At 42.0% G+C, this 19,474-nt stretch overlaps 2 protein-coding genes across 6 annotated transcripts in view; one reads left to right on the top strand and one right to left on the bottom strand.

Moving 5' to 3' along the window:
- Positions 1-7,768, top strand: part of LOC106613488 (E3 ubiquitin-protein ligase RNF13) — a 93,212-nt gene extending 85,444 nt beyond the window's left edge. For all 4 annotated transcript variants that reach the window (XM_014215770.3, XM_082956695.1, XM_082956696.1 and 1 more), the window contains 2 exons: positions 4,116-4,196; positions 6,216-7,768. In XM_014215770.3, coding sequence (XP_014071245.1) covers positions 4,116-4,196; positions 6,216-6,565 — 431 coding nt within the window. In that variant the 3' untranslated portion in view covers positions 6,566-7,768. The remainder of the gene's footprint in view (positions 1-4,115; positions 4,197-6,215) is intronic.
- A 2,805-nt stretch (positions 7,769-10,573) lies between these two features.
- Positions 10,574-17,356, bottom strand: LOC106613487 (profilin-2). Of its 2 annotated transcripts, none has more exons than XM_014215768.3 (3): positions 16,890-17,248; positions 14,530-14,722; positions 10,574-12,384 (listed from the first exon to the last, which is right to left on the bottom strand). In XM_014215768.3, exons 1-3 carry the CDS (start codon positions 17,016-17,018, stop codon positions 12,287-12,289), a joined length of 420 nt encoding a protein of 139 aa, XP_014071243.1. In that variant the 5' UTR covers positions 17,019-17,248; the 3' UTR covers positions 10,574-12,286. The 2 variants fall into 2 exon arrangements, with proteins under 2 accessions (XP_014071243.1, XP_014071244.1); XM_014215769.3 differs by lacking the exon at positions 10,574-12,384 and adding an exon at positions 12,403-12,764 and having other exon boundaries at positions 16,890-17,356.
- Positions 17,357-19,474: the final 2,118 nt, after the last annotated feature.

Below are 19,474 nucleotides of genomic sequence, written 5' to 3'. Positions count from 1 at the left end.
TCCAACTTTGTGGCAACAGTTTGGGGAATGCCCCAGTGCACAAAGCGAGCTCCATACAGAAATGGTTTGTCAAGATTGGTGTGGAAGAACCTGACTAGCCTGCGCACAGTCATGACCTCAACTCCATCAAACACCTTTGGGATGAATTGGAAAGCCGACTGCGAGCCAGGCTTAATCGCTCAAAATCAGTGTCCGACCTCACTAATGCTTTTGTGGTTGAATGGAAGCAAGTCCCCGCAGCAATGTTTCCGACATCTAGTGGAAAGCCTTCCCAGAAGAGTGGAGGCTGTTATAGCAGCAAAGGGTGGACCAACTCCATATTAATGCGATGATTTTGGAATGAGATGTTCGACGAGCAGGTGTCCACATACCTTTGGTAATTTACTGTATGATACTTGTGTTTTTGCTTACTTGGCTATATCAGGTTGTTAAACTGAGTTATGCTGGAGAACTTCTCGGGACAAGTGAGGAACAGGTCTTAGATGTCACTGTTTGTGAATGTGCCTTTGCATGTATGTCTTACTTAGCAGTGTACACACCCTTTGAGTTTGTGGTGTCAAAGTATTTTTCTGCTTAGTGCTCAACTTCACTCAGAATAGCCCAGTGCCACAGTTCAGCATTTCCTGAGTTTGTGCTGGAGCCATGCTTTTATAAATGCTCCCTTACTCTCCCCCCCCCCCCCCCCCCCCCCCCTTCAGCACTGGGTTCAAGTTCAGAGAGAGAGAGGGAGAAATGAATAAAGACAAGAAGTGACAATGACAGAGAGAGAAAAAAGAAAGTTGGAGACAGGCAACAAAGACAGTCTGAGAAAAAGAGAGCACGAGACAGAGGAAAGAGAGAGGGGCAGAGAAAAGGAAAAAAGAGGGAGAGATTGAGTCTGTGACTTTACTGAAAGGGGGGGGGGGGGTGGACGTGACTCCCCATCCTTATACGGTTACATGCAATCCTGGCACGGGTACTGAGGAGCAGCAAAACATGCTCATTTAAAGCTTACATAAACACTGGCCCACATATCCGGCTCCCTTCACAGCACACCACCTCATCCTCCCTACAGGAGAAGGGGCAAGAAAGAATGCTGTGGAATTTGAAAGGGAGTGCATTTTATTTGACTATTTTTAACCTTTATTTAACTAGGCAAGTCAGTTAAGGTTTGGCCCGGTTTGGTAGCCACATACATGGCGGGAATGTGCTTGGAGTGGAATTTCAGCCATTTTGGAAAGAGTGAGAACTTTGTCCGAAACAAATGTAGGGAAATGACTTGAAAGCGGAGGTACAGAGGCTTGCAGAAGTATTCACCCCCTTGGCACTTTTCCTATTTTGTTGCCTGACAACCTGGAATTAAATTAGATTTTTTGGGCCTTGTATCATTTCATTTACACAACATACCTACCACTTTGAAGATGCAAAATATTTTTTATTGTGAAACATTCAAGACAAAAAAACAACTTGAGCGTGCATAACTATTCACCCCCCCCAAAGTCAATACTTTGTAGAGCCACCTTTTGCAGCAATTACAGCTGCAAGTCTCTTGGGGTATGTCTCTATAAGCTTGGCACATCTAGCCACTGGGATTTTTGCCCATTCTTCAAGGCAAAACTGCTCCAGCTCCTTCAAATTGGATGGGTTCCGCTGGTGTACATCAAACTTTAAGTCATACCACAGATTCTCAATTGGATTGAGGTCTGGGCTCTGACTAAGCCATTCCAAGACATTTAAATGTTTCCCCTTAAACCACTCGAGTGTTGCTTTAGAAATATGCTTAGGGTCATTGTCCTGCTGGAAGGTGAACCTCCGTCCCAGTCTCAAATTTCTTGAAGACTGAAACAGGTTTCCCTCAAGAATTTCCCTGTATTTAGCGCCATCCATCATTCCTTCAATTCTGATCAGTTTCCCCAGTCCCTGCCGATGAAAAACATCCCCACAGCATGATGCTGCCACCACCATGCTTCACTGTGGGGATGGTGTTCTCGGAGTGATGAGAGGTGTTGGGTTTGCGCCAGACATAGTGTTTTCCTTGATTGCCAAAAAGCTCAATTTTAGTCTCATCTAACCAGAGTACCTTCTTCCATATGTTTGGGGAGTCTCCCACATGCCTTTTGGCGAACACCAAATGTTTTTCTGGCCACTCTTCCGTAAAGCCCAGCTCTGTGGAGTGTACGGCTTAAAGTGGTCCTATGGACAGATACTCCAATCTCCGCTGTGGAGCTTTGCAGCTCCTTCAGGGTTATCTTTGGTCTCTTTGTTGCCTCTCTGATTAATGCCCTCCTTGCCTGGTCCGTGAGTTTTGGTGGGCTGCCCTCTCTCAATCTGATACACGTCAAATCAGTTTTCTTGATCTTCTGATCTTGTGTGAAGATAATGTTCTATACACTGATCTTTACAGGAAATCTACTGATCGTAACATTTTGTTGAGGGCTGATAGTTGTCATCCACTTCCCTTGAAAAACAGTTTGCCCAATCAGATTTCAACAGAAATATGGCTGAGACGCAAAGAAAATTCAAGGAGAGGGGGTACAAAAATGGTCAGATTAATACTGCCATGGAGAAAATTCAAAACAAAACGAGACATGAACTTTTTCAAGGTCAGTCTTGCAAAAATAAGCATTCTTGCGTTCTAACTACCCGCTATTCAAAGTGCTCGGAACAAATTAAGGGAATCGTTCACAAACATTGGCACATTCTAAGATCCGATGATAGTATCGGTAATGTGTTTTCGGACCTTCCCTTGGTCGTATTCTCATGGGGCAGAAACCTCAGAGATCAATTGGTAAACTCTGATTTACCACCCCAAGATATCCCTGCACAACATCTATTTGCTGGATGGAAACTACAAATGTAATGGCTGTGCTCAATGCAATGGCACTTATAAATATAGATCCTTCAAACACCCACAAACAGGGAAACAGATCCCAATCAAAGGTGTTATCACGTGCTCCACTAAGGCAGTTATTTATCTTATAACTTGTCCTTGTGGTAAAAATTATGTGGGTAAAACAAAGCGCAAATTAAAACGTATCTCGGCGCATCGTAACACCATTAGGTGCAAAAACTCGATTTACCCAGTTGCGGCCCACTTTTTGGAAGAAAACCACTCGATTTCGTCTCTACGTTATATTGGCATCAAACATGTCATGCCTCCCTTGGAGAGGGGGTGACCTCGACAATTTATTGTTAAAACGAGAGGCTGCCTGGATCTTTAATTTAAAGACCCTTGCTCCCTTCGGTCTCATCGTAGACTTTGATCTGAAGCCATTCTTGTGATTTTGCTATTGCAAAGGTTTGTAGGCGTATGTAGCCAAATTGTATCTAAGATCGTACGCTATCCATTTATGTTTTTTGTATGAGAATTAACCAGTGATATCAGGCCACACCCGGCCATGATTACAGACACCTGTGTGTGTCCTTTGACACTATATAAATGAGTCATCCCGCTGTGTTTATCATTATACCCTGATGAAAACAGCTTGTCTGTCCAAACGTTGGACATAAATATTTTTGCATCTGAGCTCCTAGAGTGTGCGGCTCTCCTTTATTTTTTAAGGGCGGCCCTCTCATCTGTACTTCTCCACAACTTTGTCCCTGACCTGTTTAGAGAGCTCCTTGGTCTTCATGGTGCCACTTGGTGTTGCCCCTTGCTTAATGGTGTTGCAGACTCTGGGGCCTTTCAGAACAGGTGTATATATACTGAGATCATGTGACACTTAGATTGCACACAGGTGGAATTTATTTAAATAATTATGTGACTTGTGAAGATAATTGGTTGCACCAGATCTTATTTAGGGGCTTCATAGCAAAAGGGGTGAATACATATGCGCGCACCAGTTTTACATTTAACTTTAAGTTATTTTTTTCATTTCACTTCACCAATTTGGACTATTTTGTGTATGTCCATTACATGAAATTAAATTTAAATGACAGGTTGTAATGCAACAAAATAGGAAAAATGCCAAGGGGGTGAATACTTTTGTAAGGCACTCTGAGTCAGTTGACAGTAGTCTGACTCAGCCCGTCATTTAAATAAATACAGGCTACACAATTGAGTAAAATTAAAATGTCTTTATTAAGAGTTTTCTGTATTTTGTTTTGCCATTGAACCGTGTGTCTTTTGTACCTAGGGGACGCCTACGATGTGTGTGCCATATGCCTGGATGAGTACGAGGAGGGAGACAAGCTCCGGGTCCTGCCCTGCTCTCACGGTGAGGCTTGGCCTGCCATGCCCTCTACCCCCTCCCGACACACACACAACCACACAACAACCTACTACCCTAAACCCATCTACTTGCCACCTACCCTCTCTGCTACTCCTCACCTTCCTCTACCCCACCCCCATCCAGCAACCTGTGCTCCTCCACTGCAGTCCTCTAGATCAGTGTTTTCCAACTCTATAGTCTTCCAACAGCACACATTTTTGTTGTAGCCCCAGACAAGCACACCTGATTTAAATGAGTCAACTAATCACTAAGTCCTCAATGAGTTGAATCAGGTGTTTTTGTCCGGGGCTACAACAAATGTGTGCTGTTGGAAGACTAGAGTTGGGAAACACTGCTCTAGATACACAAAAGTATGTGAACACCCCTTCAAATTAGTGGATTCAGTAGGGCATCGTCATAGAACGCCACCTTTCCAACAAGTATGTTCTTCAAATTTCTGCCTTGCTAGAGCTGCCCCAGTCAACTGTAAGTGCTGTTATTGTGAAGTGGAAATGTCTAGGAGCAACAACGGCTCAACCGCAAATGGTAGGCCACACAAGCTCACAGAACAGGACCGCCGAGTACTGAAGCACATAAAATTAGTCTGTTCTAAGTTGCAACACTCACTACCAAGTTCCAAACTGCCTCTAGAAGCAACATCTACACAATAACTGTTCATCGGGAGCTTCATGAAACGGGTTTCCATGGCCGAGCAGCCACACACAAGCCTAAGATCACCATGCGCAATGCCAAGCGTTGGCTGGAGTGGTGTAAAGTTCACCGCAATTGGACTCTGGAGCAGTGGAAACGCGTTCTCTAGAGTGAGGAGCAGTGTTTTCTGGAGTGAGGAATCACGCTTCACCATCTGGCAGTCCGACGGACTAATCTGGGTTTGGCGGATGCCAGGAGAACGCTACCTGCCCTAATGCATAGTGCCAACTATAAAGTTTTGTGGAGGAGGAATAATGGTCTTGGGCTGTTTTTCATGGTTTGGGCTAAGCCCATTAGTTCCAGTGAAGAGAAATCTTAACGCTACAGCATACTGTGCTTCCAACTTTGTGGCAACAGTTTGGGTAAGGCCCTATCCTGTTTCAGCATGACAATGCCCATGTGCACAAAGCAAGGTCCATACAGAAATGGTTTGTCGAGATTGGTGTGGAAGAACTTGACTGCCTGCACAGAGCCCTGACCTCAACCCCATCAAACACCTTTGGGATGAATTGGAACGTCAACTGCGAGCCAGGCATAATCGCCCAACATCAGTGCCCGACCTCACTAATGCGCGTGGGTAAATGGAAGCAAGTCCCCGCAGCAATGTTTTCCAACATCTAGTGGAAAGAGTGGAGGCAGCAAAGGGGGGACTAACTCCATATTAATGCCCATGATTTTGGAATGAGCAGGTGTCCACATACTTTTGTCGATGTAGTATAAAACACTAGGTCATGCGATGTCTCAGTGGGCGACAGTCTGAAAGGCTCTACTGCACCCTGTGCTGTTCCTGGAACCATGCCTGTCTGTATCATCGCAGAAAATCATCTATTTGGCTCCAGCGCACTTTGCTGCATCTAATATGCAGCTGGCCTGACCGCTAGTGTTCTTAGAAAACCGCCGTAGCTTCTGGACACTGTCAAGCTATACTAATACTGTATACAGTACTGGTAATGTAGAAGTTAAATAGAATGCCATTTTCTTGGTGAAAATGGCTGGTTTTAAAGCATTATTTCCTGAAATGTCCACAATCCCCTATTTGTAAACCTATTAAGCTTAAATCCTAGTATTGTAATACATCAAGCTAGGTTTGCCTTTGAAATTCCCCATTACCCTCTCCAGGTGTTGTAGCCAAACCTAATCAAAATTGTCCACCCTTATATAGTCATGTTACAACATTCATTCAGTAGATAACAAGCACACCCTTAGGATTACCTTGTGTGTTGGACCTTTGATTTACAAGCCTAGAAAAAACCTACATGCTGCCTATGATTGTGAGTGTAATGACCTTTTTCCCTGTCCTCTCCCTCCCTCCAGCTTACCACAACAAGTGTGTGGACCCCTGGCTGACCAAGACCAAGAAGACGTGTCCTGTGTGCAAGCAGAAGGTGGTCCCCTCTGCGGGCGACTCCGACTCGGAGGAGGGCGACAGCGGGCCCGATGAGAACGAGGTGTCAGAGAGCACCCCGCTGCTGCGCTCTCTGGCCTCCACCAGCGGCCACTCCTTTGGCACCATGTCGGGCGCCTCACGTTCCGAGCCCGATCCGGAGTCCTCCGAGTATGAAGACGACCACCTGGACACCAGCAACGACAGCGAGGTCACCGTGGAGACAGTGGTGCAGCTGCAGGAGCCTCGTCCTGACGACCACGACCCGGTCCGCGCCTGATTGGCTGGCCTGAGTTGACAGACAGGTGGCCGTTCCGCCGCCCCTCTCTCCCACTCACCCTATGGGGTTGCAGAGACTCACGCAGGAGGCGTGGTCAAGAGGATTTGTTTCATTTTTACTACTGTTTAATAATCTATTTTATCTCCCTCCAAGTTTAGAATGTAAATCATCATAATTCTCCTTTTGTTGTATTTTTAACCTGATTACTGAAGGGTGGGACAATGTGCAGATGGTGTCTGGATGACAAGATGAGTGTCATCATGTGTTTTGGGCTAAACGGCGTCGATTTCACAGGAATGGTGCCGTACACTAGACTGTATTTTACTCTGGTTTGTCAGTATGGGGTGGTTTTCTGCAGACATCCTCCGACTAGTGTTATACTCTGTTCACTGTGAGAAAGGGCTCAGTGCTCTCGTGTGCACGAGCATGCTTGACACCAACTGTGAAGGAATGCATTGAGAGTATATATATAATGTATAGATCACCATAATTAACATCTTAAAACATTTGATTATTTTTTGGCCTGTATATCTGTAGCCTGTTATATTGTATATATTCCTGCTGCATAGAAATATCTAAATCAAAGTACTATACAGCAGCCTTTTATAAAATCAGTTGATCTGACCTTTTCCATGTGAATATATAAAAACGAGAGCCCATGGGAACTGGGTTTTGCCAATCGGTCTCTATCCTGGAGCCAGTCGCTCATCTGACTATGATTTTGACGCGACTGATCTGTTACGTTGACCTGCACAGACAAAATTAAGCCAAACCGGTTGTGCATTTAGCCAAAGGAAGATAGGTTTGCTGTGTGTTTGCCCAATGTTATGGGTAACCTCTCAGCAGTCGTGTAATACAAGCAGAGGGGGTGGGGAGAAACAGTTTTGTTCAGGTAGTACCCCCGTCTACACTGCTACAAGCAGTCTGCTGTAGACTTCATTTGGCTGCTCTAGACACATCACAGACCACTTCTCTGAAATGCATGATGCCATTGGTGGATAGGTCTTGCAACATGTATTTGATTTCACGTCATATTGTACGTAGGAAGTTCTACAAGTAAAAATAATTTTTCTAATATGACTTGAACTGTTCTATGTTGAGTCCTGTTGCCTTTTTATTTGATGTCTTGTAAACATGTTATGCTCACACATGCCTGTATTCAATTTAATTTCACTTCAATAAAGACACTATTTGTCAATAGAATGCCGAGGCCTTCCATCCATTTCAAGAGGTTTGTGATCAAGGCACAAAGCTACAGTGATTTAATGAAGTGTGTTCTTCATCGTCAAGAACTTTTATGATGGATCAGAACAAGTAGTGACAGTGGATCAGTGAACCATAAACCAGCTATGTTACTGTGCTCTGCCATGACATTGGTTTCAAAAGCCCCATCTCTTTGATCAGACTTACAGGTAACAAGTAACATGGTGGCCTGGATCTGTCACCATTACATAATGGAGACTATTAATTATTACTTCCATTTTGGTCTGACAATCAGCGCTGTATTGTGTCCAATTGATGCAGGTTCGAACATGAGAAACAGCCTGAACCGTGTAATACTTGCCAAGTAGACTACACTAATTAGGCCATAAGCCTTATACAGCGTATTGGGAAAGTATTCAGACCCCTTCACTTTTTCCACATGTTACATTACAGCCGAATGTATAAAAAAATAAAAACGGATACCTTAATAACATAAGTATTCAGACACTTTGCTATGAGACTCGAAATTGAGCTCAAGTGCATCCCATCAACATAGAGTTGGGCCAGCCAAATGTTTCATTTGAAGCCACTGCCTTATGCTAACTTTATTTGCATTATTATGAAATTACCAGACTGATTTTCAGTTTTGAATACGAATACACTCATCTTATCTTTGAAAATAGATGCTGTGACTGATACACATGGCGCAAATCCAGTATTCAGATAACAGTAAGAATGAAAAGGTTTTAGATATAATCATTTTAGAATGAATCATTCTAGTGATTAGTGATTATGTTAAGATTGATTGTTTTTTATTAGATAAGTTTAATGCCAGCTAGCAACTTACCTTGGCTTCTTACTGCCCTCGCGTAGCAGGTAGTCAGCCTGCCACACATTGCACTCCACGAGGAGCCTGCAAGGCAGGTGGTTAGAGCGTTGGACTAATACCCGGAAGGTTGCAAAAACGAATCCCCGAGCTGACAAGGTAAATATCTGTCGTTCTGCCCCTGAACAAGGCAGTTAACCCACCGTTCCTAGGCTGTGATTGAAAATAAGAATGTGTTCTTAACCGACTTGCTTAGTTAAATAAAAGGTGTATATAAAAAAAATATAAAAAATATCTTAAACAAAAATAAGAAAAAGAAAATTCGGCAAATCGGTGTCCAAAAATACCGGTTACCGATTGTTTTGAAAACTTGAAATCGGCCCTAATTAATCAGCCATTCCGATTAATCGGTCGACCTCTAATGAAAACGTATGCGAAAAAGTACATTGTCAGCACTACATCACACTAATTTTTATCTGCAACAAGTTAGTTTGGGGGAAACACTACTGGTGGGAAAATGTGCATATTTTCTATATGTATTTTCCAAACTGTTCCCTTTCAGTTGCTACCATTTTTATGCATATGCTTTTCATATTTCTTCTGTAAAACTAGAGCCCTACCGATGGGTTTGTCAGATTACGTTTCTCCCCCCCCCCCCCAAAAAAACAATATAGCTGCCAATATACTGTTTTAGTCAGGAAATAGACTTTCCCACACTGAATTCTCAAATTGCCATCCAAAATAGCAATTGTCCAATAAACTATGCTTAAAATGTTGATTTCATACATTGTGACAACACGAGAATGTCAACAAGCATTCAGATAAGCATGAGTTTCCTTCCACCCCCCCCATCCCATTTACTGAATACCGGGTGGAATTGTCAGCCAATACCAACATAGCGGTAAAAAGCCCATATCGGTTGATACAGGTTTTCAATCAGCTGGGCTCTAAGAAACATAACATTTAAAACCTATGCATATAGGCCAATTCCCAAAAGTGTAAAGGGTTAATGGAACGCTGTGAAGCCAATAAAAATCACTTGTCAAGTTGTTGAAGTGATACTCCTAATTCCCCCAGTTTGGTTACTTCTACAGAAACCAAGACATTAAATAGATATGACGCATTCACCATCAAGTTACATCATCTTGAAATATCAAGTCTTCGATAGTCTACTAGAAAGAAAAGTACATTTTTTTGGGACCCTCTATACATGGTGACAGGATGAAGATGCACATACCCCAAATTAGTCTGGGATGCAATCTGACCATGGGTTGTGAAAATGGCTTTAAGAAAATGTTCCCGTTTCAGAGATCTCATTCACGGTAAACGCTGCCTGAATCGGAAATTGCCTTCAGAAGCTGCGTTGTCGACAATTGAATCCGGACCCGTTTAATAATCGTTGCTTCCCCAGTTCTAGGCTGAGACGAAAGGTCAGACCTAAGCCAATGTTTCAGTCCACCTAGCCCTGTGGTTTTCAAACCTCTCCTTGGAAACCACCAGCGGTTCCATGTATTTGAACTATTTCAGAGCTAGCACACTGTATTCAACTAATTACGAAGCCCTATATTAGTCCATCAGGTGAGCTAGTTAAAGGCTACAGCAACATTTTGAAACGTCTGGGTGTCCCCCAGGAGAGGTTTGAAAACCACTGATCAAGCCAATAAACACCCACTGTCAAGGCAATGCACATTTTGGTATGTTACCATCAGGCCCTGTGGGGTTCCCAGGCCTAATTCTGCCACAATGACTCAGCCAACATCCTCGTACCTTTCTACAAAAGGAACATCACCATGTTTACCTGCAACATACCTTTAAAGATTAACCAAGAGTATCCCAGTTGAACTATTTAGCTCCAGGCCAGGGTAATAGGAACCTCCAGACCAATTCCAGTTTAATAATTAAAAAAATAAAACTGCTGCTCTGGCTCAAAAACAGAGAATACATTTCAACTTGAAAAGCAAGAAAGTACATACAATCAATCTGGTTGGAATAAATTTATTTGATCGGTCTGTAAACAAGGTGATAAATCAATTTATGGCATTTATTGGTTTATGCATATGAAATCCAATGTGTTAGAGACTATCCCAGGTGTAAGAAAGGTGTAGGGGGAAGAAATTAACAAAAATCAGCAAATAAGATTTTAATTAGTACACATGCCACAAGGCCTGAACATTGGAGCAGATGCTAAAACACCCCTAAAAGTGCCAATGAAATTACCCCTTACTGGGCAGCAGTTCAAATCCATCACACAATAGCAACAGATCTCTACATTATGGCACAGGATACCCATGTTTTGTATTTTAAGTTTCCACGAGAGAACCAAGTGTTCTTATTCCAACTATCCCATCTCCCATTAAATTGAGTGTCATTTCTACTGTAAGTTATTTTCAATTGGAGATTACATTAAGTACCGAGCCTGAACACAGTTTGATACCACATCTTAGTTGATGACTAGAGAACAAGGCAATTTATACCACAGTTTCTTCACACAGCATGGGTTTTCAAATGCAGTAATTCATTTCTTAAAAAAAAAAAAAAAATGCAAAAAGGTTGACAAATGAGGAAACAGATTTCCTCCAATAACTCTCCCCCCCCCCCCCCCCCTCCGCAGCTTTATCTGGTGTCATGTGATAGTGTGGTTTTATGTTAGTGTTGTTTTGCCTTCAGCAGAAAGATGAGGCTAGCAGTCATCCTTCACAATGATTTAGCTAGAGCAACTGTATAAATACCCAAGCTGCAACAAAAGTTGGTCCTATGAAAAATTCAAACTGGACACACTCCAGATCGTTATGCTGGGATATCTACTGTCCAAAATGGCAGCCTTAAAAAAAAAAATTACAGGAGCTGGCAAACAATATTTTAAGTGCCTGAGCCATTGCAACGATGGAATGTCCATGGGGTTCATGTAGTCAGAAAGGTCATGAAGAGGGCGTAGGAGGAGATTCTACCTGCATCAACGCTGTTTTGCCATTTGATTCAATCAATACCAAAAATGGATTGGGCCCCCCCCCCCCCCCCCCCCACTTAAAAACCCATCTGGGAAAGGGGGCTATGGAGGACTTTAAGGTGTAGTGGTTGGAGGAATATGCCTCCTGAGTACTGATGGAGTGTCACCTACTATGAACAAACAGGATGGGAAAGAGGGAGGGAGGGGGAACAGACATTTGGCAGGAGTTACAGGGCATGCGGGGCAGACGGAACAGTATTTCAGTAGGCTCAAAGATATGCATGGAGTTTCCCCTCCCAGACATGCTCCAGAAAAGGAAGACAATATGAGCTTGATTACTGCTCAAGTGCTCCAAAGGCATCGGCTGCTCAAGGGTCTGAACTACCGGGCACCATCATATGAAATCTCTTTAATTTAGGTTTCCTTCACTTTAGGGTTTTCACTGAGCATTGGCTAGAATGGTACAGGTCTTTATAAGTACAGATTTGTCACAATGTCCTGTTAACAACATGCTCATCTTTAACTATGGTGCAACAGTAGTGCTAGAATGGGATAGAGTACACAGTGTGAATGCATAAAGATGACTGGAAAAGGACAAGAGAAAAGGGGATAAATAAAAAAGGGAGCAAAAAATGGGAGGGGGCAGAGTAGAGAAAAATAAGCAACTACCAACTAGAACTGGAAGTACTGTGAAACGCAAGAGGGTGGTAAGGGTGAGCTGCTAGGAGGCTGGGCAGAGGCTGCTTTAGTATCCAGACTTCCTCAGGTAGTCAGCCATTGTATACGCTTTCTTGTTGAGCTGCCCTCCATGGACACCTTCCTTTCCCATGACTAAAACCAATGCTGGAGTACACAAGAAAAAAAAAAGAACAGAAATGAACAGACATGGTGGTGGGGGGGGATAAGATACCACTTTTCCCCGCTAAAGGTGGGCTACATTGACTGCAGGGTCTTAAACATGTGGCCCTGCACTGCCAATAACGCTGCCAGGACTCATTTTAAATAGGACTGCTTGAAAGGAAAATATTAACAGCAATCTCTTTGCTTTAACATTTTTATTTTGTGTTTTTTCTTTACTTCTCTCCTCTTCCTCAACTACTACACTTGGGCTATGTCAAGACAAAACTAGAACCCTGAATCCCTTAAGTATTTTGCCATTGAGTATGCCTTCTTATTCAATCCGCCTCCATGGACCCCTTCTTTGCCCAATACAAGAACCAAGACTGAAAGAAAAGAGAGAAGGGAAATTGAGAAAATGTGAAGTTAGATAATTTAATATTAAAGAAATTGTCAAATAGAAACACGGTGGTGGACAGGGCTGGTTAGTATGAAGGAAGACATAGGAAGCTCACCAGAGGCCCCGTCCATGGCCAATATGCAAGCATTCATTTTCTTATTATGGCTGCTGCCCTTGGACTGGAAGAAAACATGCAAAGCTCTCACTAAAATTATGCAATAGTGCTGCCCATTCAAGCCCATTAGCCTACAGTATAATGAAACACATCTAGCCTACTCTTCTGAACTTAGGAATGTCTGAATCATCCGCTTATGTTAACAAAGTCCATAAATGGCTTTTTTACCCAGTCAGAAGCTGTGACAATAACAGCACTAATTGCTCCATTCTAAACTGGTGTAAAAGGTGGCAATGGCAAGTAAATCAGAAACAAAACACTGGCCTAAGACTACCCTTTACTTTATCCACTACTTAGCTATGAGTCTACATGGCATGCCAGCAGCAGGGAGGAATAGGAAAGTGAATGCTTCTACTCACTACCACCAACACTAATGCAGTACACATGCAGTCAGCATGCTTGTAGTACCTCTCCTCAATACATATGAACAGCAGCAAAATCCTTGAGTGCCACTACCAGAGCAGAAATGCCTAAATTGACAGGGACTAGGGTTAACATGTGATAGGAATAACCTGAACTTGACACTTAAGCGTTGATGTGAGGGGAAAAGGGCATCAATTACAGAGGGATAGGGAATACGCATGCAATTCAAGGTTGATTCGATCAGGAAGAAGACCAGAAGGATAAACTCAGAAAAGGTTGCCCAGCTTGCCCTGTGACAGAAACATACACAGATGGGAGGTTGTGTATTGCAAGTAGGAGTGTCATGGACTTAAAGCTGCTAGGGACATAGGAGAATAGGGACCATAAAGGCAAAATGAACATTGGCACAACTCACAGGCATCTTGTTTTTCGAATGGCAGGGCATCTCCCCTTCAATTCAGTGGCCCATCAAGACTTGACTCATTTGACCAGCTAGCAGTTGATCAAATATTGTCCCTGAATCCAATCTGATGCAAAACTAACATATTCTTTAAAACAAATGGTATTTGATTGGCTTCCTTAATCTGAAAAATACTTGAAATTGAACTTAAGTCCATTATACTGCATGAACCCCCTTTCCCATACATAATAGCTCTGTGCTTAAAAGGGAAATTCCACTCAAACCATATTTTGGTACATTTCATTAGTCCACTGTTTGGGATGTCAGCAATCAAGTTTAAGCTACAGAACTTTCAAAATCCAGAAAGCGTCATTACGCATTTTGAAAGTTCTACATCTTACACTTGATTGCTGACATTCAAAACATCCAGGAGCGTATGAACAGTGGACTAATGAAACAAATACCAAAAGGCGTTTGAGTGTAATTTTCCTTAAAATAACAACTACATCAACATATGAATTAGATTACAAGTAAACTTTCCAATTGTATTATATCCCTTTCTACTATTTTAAAGCCCATCTAGGTCCTGATGCTACAATTTTGTGTAAGCTAAAGCATGATTGTGCAATGCATTTGTTGATTTAATGTGACAGACTTAATTGCATCTGTACCTTAAATACATTTTATATATTGAGGAGGTGAATACCAGTATATTGTACATGCACAGCAAACTTTAATTACAACCAAACTAAACCTATGCACTACATACAGCCTTAAAATGTTTGAGCAGTGAAGAAATGGGACAGGCATTACCTTTGCCGGCTTTGCCTATGGAAACGTTGTATGTGGGCTCTCCTCCTTGACTCTTTGTCCTGATGTCCATTGTCCAGTCCCCATCGGCGTGGAGGCTGTCTCTGATGACAGAGAACTTCTTTTGGCCTAGGGTCAGCCCACCGCAGAAGAAAGCTTCTCGGTCCTTTCCTACTATGACGTCGATTTCGTCAACCTACGGATGAGCATTGGACAAATGTCAAGCATATAAAGTTAGAAAGTCATATGTATAAAAAAATTTGTCATTACAAAACAATAAGATAAGAGCATATGTGACAACTTGTTTATTCTCTCCAATACTCTACAATGTCTAAAACAGGAAGAATCAAAGTTGGGTGAAAATTAGCAAAACTTCAGAGGGAGTATTATTTGGTTAAATTAAAACATTTCAACAAAAAGGCAGTCAAAAGCAGTCAGACTTGTGAAATAAATCGGACATTTTTTGGAATCACAGTTGGAGAACTTGGCAATTTGAGAAGTATTGCAGTTCACATTTGTACTACCAGGCAGAAAGGAACACATGCTGAAAAATAGTTTAGGGTACTGTGTGATAGAGATTGATAGTGTAACCATCTCAGCGCTCATTGGCCAGTGTCCATTGAATTTAACCTTCAAATCATGTATTCAGTGAACAAATTAAACAATCCAGTTTTATTTATTTGCAATACATATCAGGCATTGCTTGGCTGTCATGGTCAGCAACTGACGCCTAGCTAGTCTGATTTAGTATAGTTTGCCCATACATTTACTCAATGAAAACAGACTGGTTTATTCTCAGGTTCTAAATAAATGACAGCACATAAAGGCCTCACCCTCACAATAAAACAGACCCTTCCAGAAAAAAAATGAAGGGAATTCAGCGTATTTAATGTGGCCATCTAGCAAGCAAAGTAGCTAGCCAGCTATGCCATAACGCCTTGGCAAAGCTAGAAGCTGGCCTCCTCGTGGAAGTCTCTAGAACACTAACGTTAGAAGCTAGCAGAAGCCAGAGTAATTCACCAAGGCAACACAGCAGGACAACTGATTTGACAGCTTGCCTACAACCTGTAACATTTGAACATAAACTTAGCAGAGTAACTGCCAACTTATTCATGTCACAGCCTGGGTACCAAACAGCTAATGGTTAGATGTTTAGCCATAGTTTAGCAAAACCAAAAGAATCATCTGACTGAAAAATAACCTCCAACATCCGCACGGCAATCTATGATACAGGAATCGCAATTTCATTAGATTATGGGTAATATCCTGTCGCAGTTCCACACTAGAAAGATAGCTAGTTAAAACGTGCATGTTTGTTAACCCGCTAACCTGTAGCAAACTATCGAATAATTGTTCTGCACGCGCGTGAATTTACATATTAAACTGTTTTTGACAACTCAAGCAACTCGAAATAGTTGATTTACATGCATGCTTGCTAGCTAACAAAATGGAGGGCCAACGAATGACCGGACTGATGCAATATGTAAAATAAACCTGCAGGCCAATTGGACGGTATACTATTGTACAACCAATTTGCCTCGAGCTGGTGCATCCAATTTAGGTTGCAATCCGATCAAATTGCGTAGACAGGAGGGAAAAAAATAATAAATGCAGAGTGGAGGCGCCATCTTGGGAAATCAAAAGGGGCGAGAGCGAGGGCCTGATTCACAAATGCATCTGTGAATATCGCCGAGTGTACAAAGCAAATTGTACATGTAACATATGCATGCAGCGTAATGAGCCAACAATTTTGCTTAATAACTTTCGAATCTGGGTGACAGGCCTGATTTGTGCCATTTTTCGATCCCGACACCCCTCCTCCCAAAGCCCGCATTGCCGGCTAGACATAACAGTAAACGCTGCAAGACGGGAAACCGGTCTCCATTTAACTTTCACATATCCCATATGGGGTATCAAATTGCTGAAAGCACGGTTGTGTTTCATTTGCAAGTTCTAGTTCAGATAGTTAAACACATTAGTCAGGCTAACTAAACATGTTAGCCAGCGGATTACCTCCTACACTTTCATGTTGAATAGTCAATGTTTAACTCAAAAGGAAAGCTTTAGACCTTAGCTATATTGATAACACCATGACATTCTGAATGTAGTTGTGGTTCTGAGCCTATGCACTTACGCTTCAAATAAAAGTGCAAAAGTGTATATCTGTACAAGAAAACACCGGATACCATGTGTGCTAGCTTAGCCAACATTCAATGCCTGGCTCGAGCCTAACATTACCTTATCATTCAATCTAGGGCTTCCCCATTAGGCAAGGCCTTATTCCCATATTAAATGAACTAACAGACTAAAATGGCGGCATTTCCCTTTGTTTGTAAGTCTGTAATTTTTGATTGTGTCCTTACCGTTATGTTAACAAATGTACCACCGGGAAACGATGCCCAGACATATTTAGCGTCCGTGTACCCAACAATGGCGGAGTCCTGGCAGCTGCCATCGGCCATCAGGTTATCCACGTAGCCTTGCCAGGACATACTTGCGTATTAGTTCAAATATGGAAAAATCTTAAAAATATATATTTAACGGGTACTCTCGCACAACACTGAGGTTTCTGTAAACTATATTTTCGGTGATTCTGGGACCTCCGACAATTCCCCAGTTCCGTCACGACCCCGCTTTCTTCTGGGTTTGGGCTGAGAAGAGGACCCACTGCATTCGGGCAGTGCCTGGGTGTAGTCCTTAAATAAATCACTCCGCGCAGTCGTTGTTAGGTTGAACTTCATAGCAAGTCGTAGGTTGTCGCGGATGAATAAAATGGGTGTTACAGATCCAAAGAATGATTTGGACCGTGTCTATCTTACTAACTTGTCAATATGCCGCTAACTACTATCGTTTGCTATCTTGTGTGATATTTTGCGCAAGCAGTAAGTTTCCGAATCGGTTAATGGTAGACATAATTGGTCATATGACGTGAGCATACGTAGTCCTTATTTTCCCGCCACGATGCCCTTTTACCGGTATGAATCAAAGTTACAAAGTATCAGTCATCGGAAATTGTTGATATCGTCATCGCTCATCATCAGAAGATTCTAGTGCGATAATTTGTTAGAACTCTATGTATTGAAAGCATGCAAGAGTTACATTTTATTTTTGTGTTAGATTATGTTCCTTCAGTTTAGAATGTTACTTATTTTACAACAAACAAGTCTGAGATCTTAATGACAGTTAAGAGAAACAAAACTAGCCCATTTAGCACAATTTTGATTTTAAATGGTCAGTTTAGGGTTAATTGGTTCTTCAAATAAGCCTCCCCCTCTACACCGCACATTATTAGAAAATAGAGGTTGCCATATTAGCTGACGTTTAATGCATGTGATTGAACTAGCCAGTTCTTGTGGCAGTCCAGGCCAGTGTGAGACATATCACAAGAAACTTAGTATACAGAATAAATACACATATTGGTTACTTATTAACTCACTCAGGGTGTAACAGGAGTAGATATCTATTTATTTTGTTTATCGCCATATGCGTGGAACAGCATGATACTTTTCATTGTCTGCCTAGTTCTCTGAGAGAAACTGTATTTAGCTATAACAAAAAACTATCATATTGTGAGAAAGTGATTAACAGAGCAAAGTCTTTCTAGCCCAGTCCCAGATCCTTGTAGAATTCATCCAGTCCAAGCACCCTGAGAATTTGCATGATATTGCCATGTTGGGACTATTACTTCAGAGGTGTGGTTTGTTTTCTGAGTTATGTGACAGTCTTTGTTTTTCCATAAAGGTGCTGAGGCACATAGCAACAAAGCAATATTCTCTATGTAGGCCCGAATACCTGGAATTTCACCTCACCTTATCTATTTGTTATCAAATAGCCAATCATAAAGAAGGTGAACTGTACAAAAAATGTTTTGTTAGTCAGCTGACCACACCCATATCCTTCCCATGTAGTTGGTTTGTAAAACACCCTTGTTGTGTAGGGGTAGTTTGACCAACCAACTGAGTGAGTTAGCCAGCCAAGGAGTCATGGACAGAAAGCTGACCCACTTTTATTTTTATTTTTCCAGAGGGAACAACTCAGCAATAGTACTGCTTTTGGTTGTGTACACATATTTATGTCTACACATGTTTATGTTCTTAGCTCCAACGGTGCAGTAATACCTAACAATACAAAACAATACACACAAATCCAAAAAAGAAAAAGAAAGGAATTGAGAATTATAGAAATATTAAAACGAGCAATGTCGTGGTCCAAATATAGGGGCTGGTGTGTGGGAATAGACTAAAGCATTGGTTCCCAAACTTTTATAGTCCCGTACCCCTTCAAACATTCAACTTCCATCTGCATACCCCCTCTAGCACCAGGGTCAGTGCACTCTCAAATGTTGTTATACGATACACTATACGATACATTTATTAAGCATAAGAATGAGTGTGAGTTTCTGTCACAACCCGGCTTGTGGGAAGTGACAAAGAGCTCTTATAGGACCAGGGCACAAATAGTAATATAATAATAATCAATAAATTTGCTCTTTATTTAGCCATCTTACATATAAAACTGTATTTGTTCGTCGAAAATTGTGTATAACTCACCACAGGTTAATGAGAAGAGTGTGCTTGAAAGGATGCACATAACTCTGGAATGTTGGGTTGTATTGGAGAGAGTCTCAGTCTTTTTCCACACACAGTCTGTGTAAGGGTTGCGGAACTGGAGGCAGTGAAGTCAGATGCAGAGCGCAGAAATAGGAAATAGCCGGAGCAGTTTAATTACAAAACCCACGGCAATACAAAAACAACCTACATGGGTACAAAACCTGACGCGCACCAGTAACATAGAGTACAAGCACTTACAAACAAACAATTCCACACAAGGACATGGGGGGAACAGAGGGTTAAATACACAACAATAACTGAGGAAAATGGAAACCAGGTGTGTAAGAAAACAAGATAAAACAAATGGAAAATGAAAAGTGGATCGACGATGGCTAGAA

This window comes from Salmo salar, chromosome 10 (assembly GCF_965601325.2).
Source record: "Salmo salar chromosome 10, fSalSal1, whole genome shotgun sequence".
NCBI classification, from domain to species: domain Eukaryota; kingdom Metazoa; phylum Chordata; class Actinopteri; order Salmoniformes; family Salmonidae; genus Salmo; species Salmo salar.
This window is presented reverse-complemented; position numbering and strand designations above follow the sequence as displayed.

Bases quoted from the DNA above. Each gene is read 5' to 3' on its own strand.
- LOC106613487 (XM_014215769.3), bottom strand. From the start codon at position 17,018: ATGTCCTGGCAAGGCTACGTGGATAACCTGATGGCCGATGGCAGCTGC. The intron at 14,723-16,889 runs GTAAGGACACAA...GCTCATCCGTAG, and splicing joins GTACATTTGTTAACATAACG to GTTGACGAAATCGACGTCAT. The intron at 12,765-14,529 runs GTAATGCCTGTC...CTTTTCTTTCAG, and splicing joins CATAGGCAAAGCCGGCAAAG to TCTTGGTTCTTGTATTGGGC.